This window comes from Oncorhynchus kisutch, linkage group LG17 (assembly GCF_002021735.2).
Source record: "Oncorhynchus kisutch isolate 150728-3 linkage group LG17, Okis_V2, whole genome shotgun sequence".
NCBI classification, from domain to species: domain Eukaryota; kingdom Metazoa; phylum Chordata; class Actinopteri; order Salmoniformes; family Salmonidae; genus Oncorhynchus; species Oncorhynchus kisutch.
In genome coordinates, this window is record NC_034190.2 from 86,115,904 (window position 1) to 86,136,638 (window position 20,735).

General features: G+C 51.6%; 1 protein-coding gene across 1 annotated transcript in view; it reads left to right on the forward strand.

Moving 5' to 3' along the window:
* ccdc120a (coiled-coil domain containing 120a) overlaps positions 1-20,735 on the forward strand; it is a 92,139-nt gene that overhangs the window by 42,811 nt on the left and 28,593 nt on the right. The window contains exons 3-4 of the mRNA XM_031794879.1: positions 20,386-20,476; positions 20,606-20,730. Coding sequence (XP_031650739.1) covers positions 20,386-20,476; positions 20,606-20,730 — 216 coding nt within the window. The remainder of the gene's footprint in view (positions 1-20,385; positions 20,477-20,605; positions 20,731-20,735) is intronic.

Here is a 20,735-nt window from a genome sequence, read left to right on the forward strand (position 1 = left end):
GGAGGAGGTAGAGGGGTGGAGGAGGTAGACACACAGCAGGGTGGAGGAGGTAGAGGGGTGGAGGAGGTAGACACACAGCAGGGTGGAGGAGGTAGAGGGGTGGAGGAGGTAGACACACAGCAGGGTGGAGGGTAGAGGGTGGAGGAGGTAGACACACAGCAGGGGAGGAGGTAGACACACAGCAGGGTGGAGGAGGTAGACACACAGCAGGGTGGAGGAGGGTAGACACACAGCAGGGTGGAGGAGGTAGACACACAGCAGGGTGGAGGAGGTAGACACACAGCAGGGTGGAGGAGGTAGGAGGGTGGAGGAGGTAGACACACAGCAGGGTGGAGGAGGTAGACACATAGCAGGGTGGAGGAGGTAGAGGGGTGGAGGAGGTAGACACACAGCAGGGTGGAGGAGGTAGACACACAGCAGGGTGGAGGAGGTAGACACACAGCAGGGTGGAGGAGGTAGACACACAGCAGGGTGGAGGAGGTAGACACACAGCAGGGTGGAGGAGGTAGACACACAGCAGGGTGGAGGAGGTAGAGGGGTGGAGGAGGTAGACACACAGCAGGGTGGAGGAGGTAGAGGGGTGGAGGAGGTAGACACACAGCAGGGTGGAGGAGGTAGAGGGGTGGAGGAGGTAGACACACAGCAGGGTGGAGGAGGTAGAGGGGTGGAGGAGGTAGACACACAGCAGGGTGGAGGAGGTAGACACAGCAGGGTGGAGGAGGTAGACACACAGCAGGGTGGAGTAGGTAGACACACAGCAGGGTGGAGGAGGTAGAGGGGGTGGAGAGGTAGACACATAGCAGGGTGGAGGAGGTAGACACAGCAGGGTGGAGGAGGTAGAGGGGTGGAGGAGTTAGACACACAGCAGGGTGGAGGAGGTAGACACACAGCAGGGTGGAGGAGGTAGAGGGGTGGAGGAGGTAGACACATAGCAGGGTGGAGGAGGTAGAGGGGTGGAGGAGGTAGACACATAGCAGGGTGGAGGAGGTAGACACACAGCAGGGTGGAGGATCATCCAGGGTGCATGCAGGCTCTGTTCTGGTATGGGTTTTCTACTGTCACTTGTTTTCTACAGCAACTCTATATGTCCTGTCTTACTGTATATTTCCTGTCTCACTGTATTCTAACTAGTGTACATGAGCAGGTGATATGTTTAGTGGCAGGGTTGCAGTGATATCAGGGTCTGTATCATCAGTGATATCAGGGTCTGTATCATCAGTGATATCAGGGTCTGTATCATCAGGGTCTGTATAATCAGGGTCTATATCATCAGGGTCTGCATCTTCAGGGTCTGTATAATCAGGGTCTATATCATCAGGGTCTGCATCTTCAGGGTCTGCATCATCAGTGAAATCAGGGTCTATATCATCAGGGTCTGTATCATCAGTGATATCAGGTTCTATATCATCAGGGTCTGTATCATCAGGGTCTGTATCATCAAATCAAAATCAAATCAAATGTATTTATATAGCCCTTCGTACATCAGCTGATATCTCAAAGTGCTGTACAGAAATCCAGCCTAAAACCCCAAACAACAAGCAATGCAGGTGTAGAAGCACGTTGGCTAGGAAAAACTCCCTAGAAAGGCCAAAACCTAGGAAGAAACCTAGAGAGGAACCAGGCTATGTGGGGTGGCCAGTCCTCTTCTGGCTGTGCCGGGTGGAGATTATAACAGAACATGGCCAAGATGTTCAAATGTTCATAAATGACCAGCATGGTCAAATAATAATAAGGCAGAACAGTTGAAACTGGAGCAGCAGCACGGCCAGGTGGACTGTGGACAGCAAGGAGTCATCATGTCAGGTAGTCCTGGGACATGGTCCTAGGGCTCAGTTCCTCCGAGAGAAAGAAAGAGAGAAGGAGAGAATTAGAGAACGCACACTTAGATTCACACAGGACACCGAATAGGACAGGAGAAGTACTCCAGATATAACAAACTGACCCTAGCCCCCCGACACAAACTACTGCAGCATAAATACTGGAGGCTGAGACAGGACGGGTCAGGAGACACTGTGGCTCCATCCGAGGACACCCCCGGACAGGGCCAAACAGGAAGGATATAACCCCACCCACTTTGCCAAAGCACAGCCCCCACACCACTAGAGGGATATCTTCAACCACCAACTTACCATCCTGAGACAAGGCTGAGTATAGCCCACAAAGATCTCCCCCATGGCACAACCCAAGGGGGGGCGCCAACCCAGACAGGATGACCACATCAGTGAATCAACCCACTCAGGTGACGCACCCCTTCCAGGGACGGCATGAGAGAGCCCCAGTAAGCCAGTGACTCAGCCCCTGTAATAGGGTTAGAGGCAGAGAATCCCAGAATCATCAGGGTCTACATCATCAGGGTCTATATTATCAGGGTCTGTATCATCAGGGTTGGGGTCCTTTCCATGCTCAATGGAAATGTGAAAATTCAGTCATCAGGGTCTTTATCATCAGGGTCTGTATCATCAGGGTCTGCATCATCAGTGATATCAGGGTCTATATCATCAGGGTCTGTATCATCAGTGATATCAGGTTCTATATCATCAGGTTCTATATCATCAGGGTCTATATCATCAGGGTCTGAATCATCAGTCATATCAGGGTCTATCATCAGGGTCTGTATCATCAGTGATATCAGGGTCTGTATCATCAGGGTCTGTATCATCAGTGATATCAGGGTCTATATCATCAGGGTCTGTATCATCAGTGATATCAGGTTCTATATCATCAGGTTCTATATCATCAGGGTCTATATCATCAGGGTCTGTATCATCAGTCATATCAGGGTCTATCATCAGGGTCTGTATCATCAGTGATATCAGGGTCTGTATCATCAGTGATATCAGGGTCTGTATCATCAGGGTCTGCATCATCAGTGATACCAGGGTCTATATCATCAGGGTCTGTATCATCAGTGATATCAGGTCTGTATTATCTGGGTCTATATCATCAGGGTCTGTATCATCAGGGTCTATATCATCAGGGTCTGTATCATCAGTGATATCAAGGGTCTATATCATCAGGGTCTATATCATCAGGGTCTGTATCATCAGGGTCTGTATCATCCATGCTCAATCGAAATTTGAAAATTATATTATATATATATATTGAGAAGGTGTAGACAGGTATTATATTGAGAAGGTGTAGACAGGTATTATATTGAGAAGGTGTAGACAGGTATTATATTGAGAAGGTATTATATTGAGAGGTGTAGACAGGTATTATATTGAGAAGGTGTAGACAGGTATTATATTGAGAAGGTGTAGACAGGTATTATATTGAGAAGGTGTAGACAGGTATTATATTGAGACGGTGTAGACAGGTATTATATTGAGAAGGTGTAGACAGGTATTATATTGAGAAGGTGTAGACAGGTATTATATTGAGAAGGTGTAGACAGGTATTATATTGAGAAGGTGTAGACAGTATTATATTGAGAAGGTGTAGACAGGTATTATATTGAGAAGGTGTAGACAGGTATTATATTGAGAAGGTGTAGACAGGTATTATATTGAGAAGGTGTAGACAGGTATTATATTGAGAAGGTGTAGACAGGTATTATATTGAGAGGTATTATATTGAGAAGGTGTAGACAGGTATTATATTGAGAAGGTGTAGACAGGTATTATATGAGAGGTATTATATTGAGAAGGTGTAGACAGGTATTATATTGAGACGGTGTAGACAGGTATTATATTGAGAAGGTGTAGACAGGTATTATATTGAGAAGGTGTAGACAGGTATTATATTGAGAAGGTGTAGACAGGTATTATATTGAGAAGGTATTATATTGAGAAGGTGTAGACAGGTATTATATTGAGACGGTGTAGACAGGTATTATATTGAGAAGGTGTAGACAGGTATTATATTGAGAAGGTGTAGACAGGTATTATATTGAGAAGGTGAAGACAGGTATTATATTGAGAAGGTTGTAGACAGGTATTATATTGAGAAGGTGTAGACAGGTATTATATTGAGAAGGTGTAGACAGGTATTATATTGAGAAGGTGTAGACAGGTATTATATTGAGAAGGTGTAGACAGGTATTATATTGAGAAGGTGTAGACAGGTATTATATTGAGAAGGTGTAGACAGGTATTATATTGAGAAGGTGTAGACAGGTATTATATTGAGAAGGTGTAGACAGGTATTATATTGAGAAGGTGTAGACAGGTATTATATTGAGAAGGTGTAGACAGGTATTTATGTATTTTGGAATGTGTTGTGGAAACATTGGACAGCAGCACACACACCACCAGCAGGCACAATGTGAAACAAATGGTAAAAACAAATAGCCTCCTCTACCTTCCTCCTCCTCTACCTTCCTCTACCTTCCTCCTCCTCTACCTTCCTCTACCTTCCTCCTCCTCTACCTTCCTCCGCCTCTACCTTCCTCCTCCTCTACCTTCCTCCGCCTCTACCTTCCTCCGCCTCTACCTTCCTCCGCCTCTACCTTCCTCCTCCTCTACCTTCCTCCGCCTCTACCTTCCTCTACCTTCCTCCTCCTCTACCTTCCTCCGCCTCTACCTTCCTCTACCTTCCTCCTCCTCTACCTTCCTCCGCCTCTACCTTCCTCTACCTTCCTCCTCCTCTACCTTCCTCCGCCTCTACCTTCCTCTACCTTCCTCCTCCTCTACCTTCCTCCTCCTCTACCTTCCTCCGCCTCTACCTTCCTCCGCCTCTACCTTCCTCCGGCTCTACCTTCCTCCTCCTCTACCTTCCTCCTCCTCTACCTTCCTCCGTCTCTACCTTCCTCCTCTTCTTCTTTCTTCCCCTCCCCTCATCCCCTGCCCTCTCCCCTCCTCTCATCCCCTACCCTCCTCCCCCCTCCTCTCCTCTAACATTCCTGTGTCCTCACTCGGTCGTGTCAGAGCTTGTATCTCTTCTGCTCTGCTCTCCAAGTCCATACCAACACAGCCTGTCCTGTCCTGCCCATTTCTGTTCATTGCTCCTCTCTGGTCTGTTGTTGACTGTTTGTTACAGAATAGAGTCCAGCATTGGGGTCAGTTTAGTCAGTAGTCCAGCGTTGGGGTCAGTTTAGTCAGTAGTCCAGCGTTGGGGTCAGTTTAGTCAGTAGTCCAGCGTTGGGGGTCAGTTTAGTCAGTAGTCCAGTGTTGGGGCAGTTTAGTCAGTAGTCCAGCGTTGGGGTCAGTTCACTCAGTAGTCCAGTGTTGGGGTCAGTTCACTCAGTAGTCCAGCGTTGGGGTCAGTTTAGTCAGTAGTCCAGCGTTGGGGTCAGTTTAGTCAGTAGTCCAGCGTTGGGGTCAGTTTAGTCAGTAGTCCAGTGTTGGGGTCAGTTTAGTCAGTAGTCCATCATTGGGGTCAGTTCACTCAGTAGTCCAGTGTTGGGGTCAGTTTAGTCAGTAGTCCATCATTGGGGTCAGTTCACTCAGTAGTCCAGCGTTGGGGTCAGTTTAGTCAGTAGTCCAGCGTTGGGGTCAGTTTAGTCAGTAGTCCAGCGTTGGGGTCAGTTTAGTCAGTAGTCCAGTGTTGGGGTCAGTTTAGTCAGTAGTCCAGCGTTGGGGTCAGTTCACTCAGTAGTCCAGTGTTGGGGTCAGTTCACTCAGTAGTCCAGTGTTGGGGTCAGTTTAGTCAGTAGTCCAGCATTGGGGTCAGTTTAGTCAGTAGTCCAGCGTTGGGGTCAGTTCACTCAGTAGTCCAGCGTTGGGGTCAGTTTAGTCAGTAGTCCAGCGTTGGGGTCAGTTTAGTCAGTAGTCCAGTGTTGGGGTCAGTTTAGTCAGTAGTCCAGCGTTTGGGTCAGTTTAGTCAGTAGTCCAGCGTTGGGTTCAGTTCACTCAGTAGTCCAGTGTTGGGGTCAGTTCACTCAGTAGTCCAGCGTTGGGGTCAGTTTAGTCAGTAGTCCAGTGTTGGGGTCAGTTTAGTCAGTAGTCCAGCGTTTGGGTCAGTTTAGTCAGTAGTCCAGCGTTGGGTTCAGTTCACTCAGTAGTCCAGTGTTGGGGTCAGTTCACTCAGTAGTCCAGCGTTGGGGTCAGTTTAGTCAGTAGTCCAGCGTTGGGGTCAGTTTAGTCAGTAGTCCAGCGTTGGGGTCAGTTTAGTCAGTAGTCCCAGTGTTGGGGTCAGTTTAGTCAGTAGTCCAGCGTTGGGGTCAGTTCACTCAGTAGTCCAGCGTTGGGGTCAGTTTAGTCAGTAGTCCAGCGTTGGGGTCAGTTTAGTCAGTAGTCCAGCGTTGGGGTCAGTTTAGTCAGTAGTCCAGTGTTGGGGTCAGTTTAGTCAGTAGTCCAGCATTGGGGTCAGTTTAGTCAGTAGTCCAGTGTTGGGGTCAGTTCACTCAGTAGTCCAGCGTTGGGGTCAGTTTTAGTCAGTAGTCCAGCGTTGGGGTCAGTTTAGTCAGTAGTTCCAGCGTTGGGGTCAGTTTAGTCAGTAGTCCAGTGTTGGGGTCAGTTTAGTCAGTAGTCCAGCGTTGGGTCAGTTTAGTCAGTAGTCCAGCGTTGGGGTCAGTTCACTCAGTAGTCCAGCGTTGGGGTCAGTTTAGTCAGTAGTCCAGCGTTGGGGTCAGTTCACTCAGTAGTCCAGTGTTGGGGTCAGTTCACTCAGTAGTCCAGTGTTGGGGTCAGTTTAGTCAGTAGTCCAGCATTGGGGTCAGTTTAGTCAGTAGTCCAGCGTTGGGGTCAGTTCACTCAGTAGTCCAGCGTTGGGGTCAGTTTAGTCAGTAGTCCAGCGTTGGGGTCAGTTTAGTCAGTAGTCCAGTGTTGGGGTCAGTTTAGTCAGTAGTCCAGCGTTTGGGTCAGTTTAGTCAGTAGTCCAGCGTTGGGTTCAGTTCACTCAGTAGTCCAGTGTTGGGGTCAGTTCACTCAGTAGTCCAGCGTTGGGGTCAGTTTAGTCAGTAGTCCAGCGTTGGGGTCAGTTTAGTCAGTAGTCCAGCGTTGGGGTCAGTTTAGTCAGTAGTCCAGTGTTGGGGTCAGTTTAGTCAGTAGTCCAGTGTTGGGGTCAGTTTAGTCAGTAGTCCAGTGTTGGGGCAGTTTAGTCAGTAGTCCAGCGTTGGGGTCAGTTCACTCAGTAGTCCAGTGTTGGGGTCAGTTCACTCAGTAGTCCAGCGTTGGGGTCAGTTTAGTCAGTAGTCCAGCGTTGGGGTCAGTTTAGTCAGTAGTCCAGCGTTGGGGTCAGTTTAGTCAGTAGTCCAGTGTTGGGGTCAGTTTAGTCAGTAGTCCATCATTGGGGTCAGTTCACTCAGTAGTCCAGCGTTGGGGTCAGTTTAGTCAGTAGTCCAGCGTTGGGGTCAGTTTAGTCAGTAGTCCAGCGTTGGGGTCAGTTTAGTCAGTAGTCCAGTGTTGGGGTCAGTTTAGTCAGTAGTCCAGCGTTGGGGTCAGTTCACTCAGTAGTCCAGTGTTGGGGTCAGTTCACTCAGTAGTCCAGTGTTGGGGTCAGTTTAGTCAGTAGTCCAGCATTGGGGTCAGTTTAGTCAGTAGTCCAGCGTTGGGGTCAGTTCACTCAGTAGTCCAGCGTTGGGGTCAGTTTAGTCAGTAGTCCAGCGTTGGGGTCAGTTTAGTCAGTAGTCCAGTGTTGGGGTCAGTTTAGTCAGTAGTCCAGCGTTTGGGTCAGTTTAGTCAGTAGTCCAGCGTTGGGTTCAGTTCACTCAGTAGTCCAGTGTTGGGGTCAGTTCACTCAGTAGTCCAGCGTTGGGGTCAGTTCACTCAGTAGTCCAGCGTTGGGGTCAGTTTAGTCAGTAGTCCAGCGTTGGGGTCAGTTTAGTCAGTAGTCCAGTGTTGGGGTCAGTTTAGTCAGTAGTCCAGCGTTGGGGTCAGTTCACTCAGTAGTCCAGCGTTGGGGTCAGTTTAGTCAGTAGTCCAGCGTTGGGGTCAGTTTAGTCAGTAGTCCAGCGTTGGGGTCAGTTTAGTCAGTAGTCCAGTGTTGGGGTCAGTTTAGTCAGTAGTCCAGCATTGGGGTCAGTTTAGTCAGTAGTCCAGTGTTGGGGTCAGTTCACTCAGTAGTCCAGCGTTGGGGTCAGTTTAGTCAGTAGTCCAGCGTTGGGGTCAGTTTAGTCAGTAGTCCAGCGTTGGGGTCAGTTTAGTCAGTAGTCCAGTGTTGGGGTCAGTTTAGTCAGTAGTCCAGCGTTGGGGTCAGTTTAGTCAGTAGTCCAGCGTTGGGGTCAGTTCACTCAGTAGTCCAGCGTTGGGGTCAGTTTAGTCAGTAGTCCAGCGTTGGGGTCAGTTCACTCAGTAGTCCAGTGTTGGGGTCAGTTCACTCAGTAGTCCAGTGTTGGGGTCAGTTTAGTCAGTAGTCCAGCATTGGGGTCAGTTTAGTCAGTAGTCCAGCGTTGGGGTCAGTTCACTCAGTAGTCCAGCGTTGGGGTCAGTTTAGTCAGTAGTCCAGCGTTGGGGTCAGTTTAGTCAGTAGTCCAGTGTTGGGGTCAGTTTAGTCAGTAGTCCAGCGTTTGGGTCAGTTTAGTCAGTAGTCCAGCGTTGGGTTCAGTTCACTCAGTAGTCCAGTGTTGGGGTCAGTTCACTCAGTAGTCCAGCGTTGGGGTCAGTTTAGTCAGTAGTCCAGCGTTGGGGTCAGTTTAGTCAGTAGTCCAGCGTTGGGGTCAGTTTAGTCAGTAGTCCAGTGTTGGGGTCAGTTTAGTCAGTAGTCCAGCGTTGGGGTCAGTTCACTCAGTAGTCCAGCGTTGGGGTCAGTTTAGTCAGTAGGTCCAGCGTTGGGGTCAGTTTAGTCAGTAGTCCAGCGTTGGGGTCAGTTTAGTCAGTAGTCCAGTGTTGGGGGGGTCAGTTTAGTCAGTAGTCCAGCATTGGGGTCAGTTTAGTCAGTAGTCCAGTGTTGGGGTCAGTTCACTCAGTAGTCCAGCGTTGGGGTCAGTTTAGTCAGTAGTCCAGCGTTGGGATCAGTTTAGTCAGTAGTCCAGCGTTGGGTCAGTTTAGTCAGTAGTCCAGTGTTGGGGTCAGTTTAGTCAGTAGTCCAGCGTTGGGGTCAGTTTAGTCAGTAGTCCAGCGTTGGGGTCAGTTCACTCAGTAGTCCAGCGTTGGGGTCAGTTTAGTCAGTAGTCCAGCGTTGGGGTCAGTTCACTCAGTAGTCCAGCGTTGGGGTCAGTTCACTCAGTAGTCCAGTGTTGGGGTCAGTTCACTCAGTAGTCCAGTGTTGGGGTCAGTTCACTCAGTAGTCCAGTGTTGGGGTCAGTTTAGTCAGTAGTCCAGTGTTGGGGTCAGTTTAGTCAGTAGTCCAGCGTTGGGGTCAGTTCACTCAGTAGTCCATTGTTGGGGTCAGTTCACTCAGTAGTCCAGTGTTGGGGTCAGTTCACTCAGTAGTCCAGTGTTGGGGTCAGTTCACTCAGTAGTCCAGTGTTGGGGTCAGTTCACTCAGTAGTCCAGTGTTGGGGTCAGTTTAGTCAGTAGTCCAGTGTTGGGGTCAGTTCACTCAGTAGTCCAGTGTTGGGGTCAGTTCACTCAGTAGTCCAGCGTTGGGGTCAGTTTAGTCAGTAGTCCAGCGTTGGGGTCAGTAGTCCAGCGTTGGGGTCAGTAGTCCAGCGTTGGGGTCAGTAGTCCAGCGTTGGGGTCAGTATTCCAGCGTTGGGGTCAGTAGTCCAGCGTTGGGGTCAATAGTCCAGCGTTGGGGTCAGTAGTCCAGCGTTGGGGTCAGTAGTCCAGCGTTGGGGTCAGTAGTCCAGCGTTGGGGTCAGTAGTCCAGCGTTGGGGTCAGTAGTCTAGCGTTGGGGTCAGTAGTCTAGCGTTGGGGTCAGTAGTCCAGCGTTGGGGTCAGTAGTCCAGCGTTGGGGTCAGTAGTCCAGCGTTGGGGTCAGTAGTCCAGCGTTGGGTCAGTAGTCTAGCGTGGGGTCAGTAGTCTAGCGTTGGGGTCAGTAGTCTAGCGTTGGGGTCAGTAGTCTAGCGTTGGGGTCAGTAGTCCAGCGTTGGGGTCAGTAGTCTAGCGTTGGGGTCAGTAGTCCAGCGTTGGGGTCAGTAGTCTAGCGTTGGGGTCAGTAGTCTAGCGTTGGGGTCAGTAGTCCAGCGTTGGGGTCAGTAGTCCAGCGTTGGGGTCAGTAGTCCAGCGTTGGGGTCAGTAGTCCAGCGTTGGGGTCAGTAGTCCATACATTTTGTTTTCATTGAGAAGTTTTTAAATTCATGATAAAAAGTGAAAGCTTAATGTCCCAAAAATCAATTCAACTTCATTACTATTTTATTGTTTCAATGTAACCTTTATTTAACTAGACAAGTCAATTAAGAACTAATTCATACCCCGGGCGACGGTGAGCCAATTGTGCGCCGACCTATGGGAATTCCAATCACGGCCGGATGTGATTCAGCCTGGATTCAAACCAGGGACTGTAGTGACCCCTCTTGCACTGAGATGCAGCACCTTAGACCGCTGCGCCACTCGGGAGCCCAATTCAACCTAACAAAACCATAATTCAACCTAACAAAACCACAATTCAACCTAACAAAACCACAATTCAACCTAACAAAACCACAATTCAATCAACCTAACAAAACCACAATGAAATGAGCCGTCATGGTGACAGCAGTTTATCAGTGGCCTGTAATACTACACCTTTACAACATCCCAAATGGCACCCTAGTCCCTATATAGTCCCCTACAGTTGACCAGGGTCCATGGTATGAAGTGGTGCACTATATAGGGAATAGGGTGCCATTTGAGTCCCCTCCCATGTGAGGACCTTCTGTTTGTTCATGTAATGTACTGTTTGTGCCAGCTGCCTTGTCCGTCATCCCTGGCCAATCACTTTCCTTCTCCCCTCAGTGACCTCTGGTATACTAACACATCTAACACATCCTGGGTCATAGATCATTGTCTGTCTGTGTGTGTCTCTCGGTCACGGTCACGCTTGCTTTCTCTCTCTCTCTCGGTCGCCTTCTGTGACCTCTGTATAATAGATCACTCTCTTCCTATTTTTCCTTTCTTTATCTCTCCTTCTCTCTCCCCCTGCCTTCTCTCTCTCTCCCTCTCTCTCCCCCTGCCTTCTCTCTCTCTCTCTCTCCCTCTCTCTCCCCCTGCCTTCTCTCTCTCTCTCTCTCCCTCTCTCTCCCCCTGCCTTCTCTCTCTCTCTCTCTCCCTCTCTCTCCCCCTGCCTTCTCTCCCCTCTCTCTCCCCTGCCTTCTCTCTCTCTCTCTCCCTCTCTCTCTCTCTCTCCCTCTCTCTCCCCCTGCCTTCTCTCTCTCTCTCCCTCTCTCTCCCCCTGCCTTCTCTCTCCCCCTGCCTTCTCTCTCTCTCTCCCCCTCTCTCTCCCCCTGCCTTCTCTCTCTCTCTCTCCCTCTCTCTCCCCCTGCCTTCTCTCTCTCTCCCTCTCTCTCCCCCTGCCTTCTCTCTCTCTCTCCCTCTCTCTCCCCCTGCCTTCTCTCTCTCTCTCTCCCTCTCTCTCCCCCTGCCTTCTCTCTCCCCCTCTCTCTCCCCCTGCCTTCTCTCCCTCCCCTCTCTCTCCCCCTGCCTTCTCTCTCCCCCTCTCTCTCCCCCTGCCTTCTCTCTCTCTCTCCCCCTGCCTTCTCTCTCTCTTTCTGTTGTAATTATATGAATGGTTAGACCTAGCTCCAGTTAGGAGTTGTCCTCTCTCTCTCTCTCCCCCTGCCTTCTCTCTCTCTTTCTGTTGTAATTATATGAATGGTTAGACCTAGCTCCAGTTAGGAGTTGTCCTCTCCCAGATCTGTTCAACAGGAACAAGCAGGAAAAGATAATCATTGTTTACTCTTGAGTGATATATATATATAACGGTCCTGCTAGATAGTCACCACATTGCTTCCTGGGAGTCTGGGAGGTTCTACAGGATGCGGTGATTTGGAAAGTGTTGTTTATGGGAAAGTACAAACATACAGATTGTTTGATTCTTTTGTCTTATTGTCCCTCTAGTCAGTAGTTTTACTGGAGAATCAGAGACATTTCTTTAGTTATTCTGATCTGTGTTACCACATGTACATGTTAGTCGGTTAGCAGACGCGTTTATCTAGAGCGTATAGGAGTGAGTGAATATATTTATCATACTGGTCTTCCCCATGGGAATCCAACCCACAACCCTGCCATTGCAAGGGCCACGCTGAGCCACACGGGACCATGTCATAAATGGCAACCTATTCCCATAAGGCTCTGGTCTAAAGTAGTGCACTATGTAGGGAATAGATTCCTGTTTATTATTTCAGGTTGTTGTGGTCTGTCTGTCTATTACACTACATGACCAAAAGTATGTGGACACCTGCTCGTCTAATATCTCATTCCAAAATCATGGGCATTAATTAATATGGAGTTGGTCCCTGTTTTGCTGCTATAACAGCCTCCACTCTTCTGGGAAGGCTTTCCACTAGATGTTGGAACATTGCTGCTATAACAGCCTCCACTCTTCTGGGAAGGCTTTCCACTAGATGTTGGAACATTGCTGCAGGGACTTGCTTCCATTCAGCCACAAGAGCATTAGTAAGGTTGGGCACTGATGTTGGGGGATTAGGTCTGGCTCGCAGTCGGCGTTCTAATTCATCCCAAAGGTGTTCGATGGGGTTGAGGTCAGGGCTCTGTGCAGGCCAGTCAAGACAAACCATTTCTGTATAGACTTTGCCTTGTGCATTGTCATGCTGAAACAGGAAAGGGCCTTCCCCAAACTGTTGCAACAAAGTTGGAAGCACAGAATCATCTAGACGCTGTAGTGTTAAGATTTCCCTTCACTGGAACTAAGGGGCCTGAACCATGAAAAATAGATCCAGACCATTATTCCTCCTCCACCAAACTTTACAGTTGGCACTATGCATTTGGTTAGGTAGCGTTCACCTGGCATCCGCCAAACCCAGATTCGTTCATCGGACTGCCAGATAGTGAAGCATCACTCCAGAGTCCAATGGCAGCGAGCTTTACACCCCTCCAGCCGACGCTTGGCGTTGCGCATGGTGATGTTAGGCTTGTGTGCGGCTGCTCGGCCGTGGTCACGTTCTGTGAGCTTGTGTGGCCTACCACTTCGCGGCTGAGCCGTTGTTGCTCCTAGTCGTTTCCACTTTACAATAAACAGCACTTAACAGTTGACCGGGGGGCAGCTCTAGCAGGGCAGAAATGTGATGAACTGACTTGTTGGAAAGGTGGCATCCTATGACGGTGCCACGTTGAAAGTCACTGTGCTCTTCAGTAAGGGCCATTCTACTACCAATGTTTGTCTATGGAGATTGCATGGTTGTGTGCTCTATTTTATACACCTGTCAGCAACGGGTGTGGCTGAAATAGCCGAATCCACTAATTTGAAAGGGTACTTTTTTATATAGAGTATATTTCTGTTCTTTAGTGTTATTGTGTGTGTGTGCGAGTGTGTGTGTGTGTGCGAGTGTGTGCGTGTGCGAGTGTGTGTGTGCGAGTGTGTGTGTGTGCGAGTGTGTGTGTGTGCGAGTGTGTGTGCGAGTGTGTGTGTGTGCGAGTGTGTGTGTGTGCGAGTGTGTGTGTGTGCGAGTGTGTGTGTGTGTGTGTGTGTGTGTGCGAGTGTGTGTGTGTGTGCGAGTGTGTGTATGCGAGTGTGTGTGTGTGTGTGCAAGTGTGTGTGTGTGTGTGCAAGTGTGTGTGTGTGTGTGTGCGAGTGTGTGTGTGTGCGAGTGTGTGTGCGAGTGTGTGTGTGTGCGTGTGTGTGCGTGTGTGTGCGTGTGTGTGTGTGTGTGCAAGTGTGCATGTATTATTTCTGTTCTTCAGTGTTATGTCTCTCCTGCTCTCTGTTCTGTTTCTCTGACTTCCTACTTGATGACGTGTTTTCTGTTCCTGTTTCCTGTTCACTTCCTGTTCCCAGGCATCCCAGGGTCATCCTTGTAGTTGGGCCGGCCACAAAAAATAACCTAGCCCCTACTCCTTAGCCCCCTACTCCCTAGGCCCCTACTCCCTAGCCCCTTACTCCCTATCCCCCTACTCCTTAGACCCCTACTCCTTAGACCCCTACTCCCTAGCCCCTTACTCCTTAGCCCCCTACTCCCTAGCCCCCTACTCCCTAGCCCCCTACTCCTTAGCCCCCTATTCCCTAGCCCCTTACTCCCTAGCCCCTTACTCCCTAGCCCCTTACTCCCTAGCCCCTTACTCCTTAGCCCCCTACTCCCTAGCCCCCTACTCCCTAGCCCCCTACTCCTTAGCCCCCTACTCCCTAGCCCCCTACTCCCTAGCCCCCTACTCCTTAGCCCCCTACTCCCTAGCCCCTTACTCCCTAGCCCCCTACTCCTTAGCCCCCTACTCCCTAGCCCCCTACTCCCTAGCTCCTTACTCCCTAGCCCCCTACTCCTTAGCCCCCTACTCCCTAGCCCCCTACTCCCTAGGCCCCTACTCCTTAGCCCCCTACTCCATAGCCCCCTACTCCTTAGCCCCCTACTCCCTAGCCCCCTACTCCTTAGCCCCCTACTCCCTAGCCCCCTACTCCCTAGCCCCCTACTCCTTAGCCCCCTACTCTCTAGCCCCCTACTCTCTAGCCCCCTACTCTCTAGGCCCCTACTCTCTAGGCCCCTACTCTCTAGCCCCCTACTCCCTAGCCCCCTACTCCTTAGCCCCCTACTCCCTAGCCCCCTACTCCCTAGCCCCCTACTCCTTAGCCCCCTACTCCCTAGCCCCTTACTCCCTAGCCCCCTACTCCTTAGCTCCCTACTCCTTAGCCCCCTACTCCCTAGCCCCTTACTCCCTAGCATCCTACTCCCTAGCCCCCTACTCCTTAGCCCCCTACTCCTTAGCCCCCTACTCCCTAGCCCCCTACTCCTTAGCCCCCTACTCCTTAGCCCCCTACTCCCTAGCCCCCTACTCCCTAGCCCCCTACTCCTTAGCCCCCTACTCCCTAGCCCCCTACTCCTTATCCCCCTACTCTCCCTAGCCCCCTACTCCCTAGCCCCCTACTCCCTAGCCCCCTACTCCCTAGCCCCTTACTCCCTAGCCCCTTACTCCCTAGCCCCCTACTCCTTAGCCCCCTACTCCCTAGCCCCCTACTCCCTAGCCCCTTACTCCCTAGCCCCCTACTCCTTAGCCCCCTACTCCCTAGCCCCTTACTCCCTAGCCCCCTACTCCTTAGCCCCCTCCTCCCTAGCCCCCTACTCCCTAGGCCCCTACTCCTTAGCCCCCTACTCCCTAGCCCCCTACTCCTTAGCCCCCTACTCCCTAGCCCCCTACTCCCTAGCCCCCTACTCCTTAGCCCCCTACTCTCTAGCCCCCTACTCTCTAGGCCCCTACTCTCTAGGCCCCTACTCTCTAGCCCCCTACTCCCTAGCCCCCTACTCCTTAGCCCCCTACTCCCTAGCCCCCTACTCCTTAGCCCCCTACTCCCTAGCCCCCTACTCCCTAGCCCCCTACTCCTTAGCCCCCTACTCCTTAGCCCCCTACTCCTTAGCCCCCTACTCCCTAGCCCCTTACTCCCTAGCCCCCTACTCCTTAGCCCCCTACTCCTTAGCCCCCTACTCCCTAGCCCCTTACTCCCTAGCATCCTACTCCCTAGCATCCTACTCCTTAGCCCCCTACTCCCTAGCCCCCTACTCCCTAGCCCCCTACCCCTTAGCCCCCTACTCCCTAGCCCCTTACTCCCTAGCCCCCTACTCCTTAGCCCCCTACTCCTTAGCCCCCTACTCCTTAGCCCCCTACTCCTTAGCCCCCTACTCCCTAGCCCCCTACTCCCTAGCCCCCTACTCCCTAGCCCCTTACTCCCTAGCCCCCTACTCCTTAGCCCCCTACTGTAGCTAAAATGTAGCATGTGTTTGCAAAGTTGCTAAAGAGCTTTGGGTTGCTAGACGTTAAATGCCCACCCATCCACCCCGACCAACCACCATTGTTTCCGTTTTGCCTGTAGGAACCTTCAGTCTTGTGTAACCATACCAAACGTAACATATCATACTAATTTCAGTGTCCCGGACTTACTTTTACTGTTGTTACGTCTAGTCTATGAGACCAGGCTGCTCTGACTGACTGATATGTGGTGCAGCGCATGTGTGATAAATAATTGCCATAATGAACGAATATCTTTCTGGAATCCATCTGTTTGTTTAAAAAGAAAATCCATTATATAGCCTAGATTTAAAACAAATATATATATATATATACATAGCATTATAACAGTATTTCTTTGACATACCCAAGCTGGTCACCGACAGGGATGATCTGGCTTCCGGAAATCTCCACTGTATGTAGAGCCCCGACACAGACAGACAGGGACATTCCCCTGTCGTTGTTCCCTCTTCAGAAAGGTGGTTTGTTTCTGGTCGATTTGCACATTTACTGTTTGGTTAAATCATGATTGATTGTACGTAACCAGGTCAAATATATTCCCTGGCACCGATGCGATCAATTCAAATGTTTGTCGCACTGCCAAGTAAAATCTGTTTTGGCTGCAGTATTGAACCCTGGGCCCCTACTCTCTAGCCCCCTACTCTCTAGCCCCCTACTCTCTAACCCCCTACTCTCTAGGCCCCCTACTCTCTAGGCCCCCTACTCTCTAGGCCCCCTACTCTCTAGGCCCCTACTCTCTAGGCCCCTACTCTCTAGGCCCCTACTCTCTAGGCCCCTACTCTCTAGCCCCCTACTCTCTAGCCCCCTACTCTCTAGCCCCCTACTCTCTAGGCCCCTACTCTCTAGGCCCCTACTCTCTAGGCCCCTACTCTCTAGGCCCCTACTCTCTAGCCCCCTACTCTCTAGCCCCCTACTCTCTAGGCCCCCTACTCTCTAGGCCCCCTACTCTCTAGCCCCCTACTTTCTAGGCCCCTACTCTCTAGCCCCCTACTCTCTAGGCCCCTACTCGCTAGCACCCTACTCTCTAGCCCCCTACTCTCTAGCCCCCTACTCTCTAGCCCCCTACTCTCTAGGCCCCTACTCTCTAGCCCCCTACTCTCTAGCCCCCTACTCTCTAGCCCCCTACTCTCTAGCCCCCTACTCTCGAGGCCCCCTACTTGCTAGCCCCTACTCTCTAGCCCCCTACTCTCTAGCCCCCTACTCTCTAGCCCCCTACTCTCTAGGCCCCCTACTCTCGAGGCCCCCTACTCTCTAGCCCCCTACTCTCTAGCCCCCTACTCTCTAGGCCCCCTACTCTCGAGGCCCCCTACTTGCTAGCCCCTACTCTCTAGCCCCCTACTCTCTAGGCCCCTACTCTCTAGGCCCCCTACTCTCTAGGCCCCCTACTCTCGAGGCCCCCTACTAGCTAGCCCCCTACTCTCTAGCCCCCTACTCCTTAGCCCCCTACTCTCTAGCCCCCTACTCTCTAGCCCCCTACTCTCTAGGCCCCCTACTCTCTAGGCCCCCTACTCTCTAGCCCCCTACTCTCTAGCCCCCTACTCTCTAGCCCCCTACTTTCTAGGCCCCTACTCTCTAGCCCCCTACTCGCTAGCCCCCTACTCTCTAGCCCCCTACTCTCTAGGCCACTACTCTCTAGCCCCCTACTCTCTAGCCCCCTACTCTCTAGCCCCCTACTCTCTAGCCCCCTACTCTCTAGGCCCCCTACTCTCGAGGCCCCCTACTCGCTATCCCCTACTCGCTATCCCCTACTCTCTAGGCCCCCTACTCTCTAGCCCACTACTCTCTAGCCCCCTACTCTCTAGCCCACTACTCTCTAGCCCCCTACTCTCTAGCCCACTACTCTCTCGCCCCCTACTCTCTCGCCCCCTACTCTCTAGGCCCCTACTCTCTAGGCCTGCTACTCTCGAGGCCCCCTACCCTGCTAGCCCCCTACTCTCTAGCCCCCCTACTCTCTAGGCCCCCTACTCTCTAGGCCCCCTACTCTCTAGAACCCCTACCTGCTAGCCCCCTACTCGCTAGCCCCCTACTCTCTAGGGCCCCTACTCTCTAGCCCCCTACCCCCTAGCCCCCTACTCCCTAGCCCCCTACTCCCTAGCCCCCTACTCCCTAGGCCCCCTAATCTCTAGGCCCCAAACTCTCTAGGCCCCCTACTCTCTAGCCCCCTACTCTCTAGCCCCCTACTCTCTAGGCCCCCTACTCTCTAGGCCCCTACTCTCTAGCCCCCTACTCTCTAGCCCCCTACTCTCTAGCCCCCTACTCTCTAGGCCCCTACCCTCTAGCCCCCTACTCTCTAGCCCCCTACTCTCTAGGCCCCTACTCTCTAGGCCCCCTACTCTCTAGGCCCCTACTCTCTAGGCCCCTACTCTCTAGGCCCCTACTCTCTAGCCCCCTACTAGCTAGCCCCCTACCGCCTACTGCCATCACCCTAGGCAATTGAAAGGGTTGGATAGGTATACAGTGCCTTGCGAAAGTATTCGGCCCCCTTGAACTTTGCGACCTTTTGCCACATTTCAGGCTTCAAACATAAAGATATAAAACTGTATTTTTTTGTAAAGAATCAACAACAAGTGGGACACAATCATGAAGTGGAACGACATTTATTGGATATTTCAAACTTTTTTAACAAATCAAAAACTGAAAAATTGGGCGTGCAAAATTATTCTGCCTCTTTACTTTCAGTGCAGCAAACTCTCTCCAGAAGTTCAGTGAGGATTTCTGAATGATACAATGTTGACCTAAATGACTAATGACGATAAATACAATCCACCTGTGTGTAATCAAGTCTCCGTATAAATAAATAAATAAATAATAATAATAAATAATAATAAATATAACCCATATTGTGGATAGAGGAGAGGGGGCTAGGGGCTAGGGATAGAGGAGAGGTGTCTAGGGGTTAGGGATAGAGGAGAGGTGTCTAGGGGCTAGGGATAGAGGAGAGGTGTCTAGGGGCTAGGGATAGAGGAGAGGTGTCTAGGGGCTAGGGATAGAGGAGAGGTGTCTAGGGGCTAGGGATAGAGGAGAGGTGTCTAGGGGCTAGGGATAGAGGAGAGGTGTCTAGGGGCTAGGGATAGAGGAGAGGGGGCTAGGGGCTAGGGATAGAGGAGAGGGGGCTAGGGGCTAGGGATAGAGGAGAGGTGTCTAGGGGTTAGGGATAGAGGAGAGGGGCCTAGGGATAGAGGAGAGGTGTCTAGGGGTTAGGGATAGAGGAGAGGTGTCTAGGGGTTAGGGATAGAGGAGAGGTGTCTAGGGGTTAGGGATAGAGGAGAGGTGTCTAGGGGCTAGGGATAGAGGAGAGGTGTCTAGGGGTTAGGGATAGAGGAGAGGTGTCTAGGGGCTAGGGATAGAGGAGAGGTGTCTAGGGGTTAGGGATAGAGGAGAGGTGTCTAGGGGCTAGGGATAGAGGAGAGGTGGTTAGGGATAGAGGAGAGGTGGCTAGGGATAGAGGAGAGGTGTCTAGGGGCTAGGGATAGAGGAGAGGTGTCTAGGGGCTAGGGATAGAGGAGAGGTGTCTAGGGGTTAGGGATAGAGGAGAGGTGGCTAGGGGCTAGGGATAGAGGAGAGGTGTCTAGGGGCTAGGGATAGAGGAGAGGTGTCTAGGGGCTAGGGATAGAGGAGAGGTGGCTAGGGGCTAGGGATAGAGGAGAGGTGTCTAGGGGCTAGGGATAGAGGAGAGGTGTCTAGGGGCTAGGGATAGAGGAGAGGTGTCTAGGGGTTAGGGATAGAGGAGAGGTGTCTAGGGGCTAGGGATAGAGGAGAGGTGTCTAGGGGCTAGGGATAGAGGAGAGGTGTCTAGGGGCTAGGGATAGAGGAGAGGTGTCTAGGGGCTAGGGATAGAGGAGAGGTGTCTAGGGGCTAGGGATAGAGGAGAGGTGTCTAGGGGTTAGGGATAGAGGAGAGGTGTCTAGGGGCTAGGGATAGAGGAGAGGTGGTTAGGGATAGAGGAGAGGTGTCTAGGGGCTAGGGATAGAGGAGAGGTGTCTAGGGGCTAGGGATAGAGGAGAGGTGTCTAGGGGCTAGGGATAGAGGAGAGGTGTCTAGGGGCTAGGGATAGAGGAGAGGTGTCTAGGGGCTAGGGATAGAGGAGAGGTGTCTAGGGGTTAGGGATAGAGGAGAGGTGGCTAGGGGCTAGGGATAGAGGAGAGGTGTCTAGGGGCTAGGGATAGAGGAGAGGTGTCTAGGGGCTAGGGATAGAGGAGAGGTGGCTAGGGGCTAGGGATAGAGGAGAGGTGTCTAGGGGCTAGGGATAGAGGAGAGGGGGCTAGGGATAGAGGAGAGGTGTCTAGGGGCTAGGGATAGAGGAGAGGTGTCTAGGGGCTAGGGATAGAGGAGAGGTGTCTAGGGGCTAGGGATAGAGGAGAGGTGGCTAGGGGCTAGGGATAGAGGAGAGGTGTCTAGGGGTTAGGGATAGAGGAGAGGTGGCTAGAGATAGGGGAGAGGGGGCTAGGGATAGAGGAGAGCTGTCTAGGGGTTAGGGATAGAGGAGAGGTGTCTAGGGGCTAGGGATAGAGGAGAGATGGTTAGGGATAGGTCCCTAGTCCTCCTGGTCCGTCCCTCTGGTCCGTCCTCCTGGTCCGTCCTCCTGGTCCGTCCCTCTGGTCCGTCCCTCTGGTCCTTACCTCTGGTCTATCCCCCCTCTGTGTGTGTATGTATGCGTGTGTGAGATCTGTTGGGATGCACTGAGAGCAGCGAACACACCCGACATGTCTGATTCCTCCTCCTCTGTGTGTGCAGGTGAGTGATCTGTTGGGATGCACTGAGAGCAGCGAGGTCACCTGGGACACACCTGACATGGAGGTCAAGGGTCATCTCATCTCAGTACCTGGTGAGGAAATAAAACATGTATTTTATATACCTAATTTAGCGATAGCAATTTTAGTTTTTAGTGAAAGAATGTATAGCCATGTTTGATCAACACTTAGCATGTCATCTCCTTCTTCTGTGTGTTGTGTAGACCTGCTGGGTGGCAGTCCGGAGGCTGTTGAAAGGATGACAGAACTACAGGAGAGAAGACGCAGTCTCGAGACTCTACTGAATAGCAGACTGGCTGAGCTACGGAGAGTCTGTCTGCAGGAGGCGGTCAG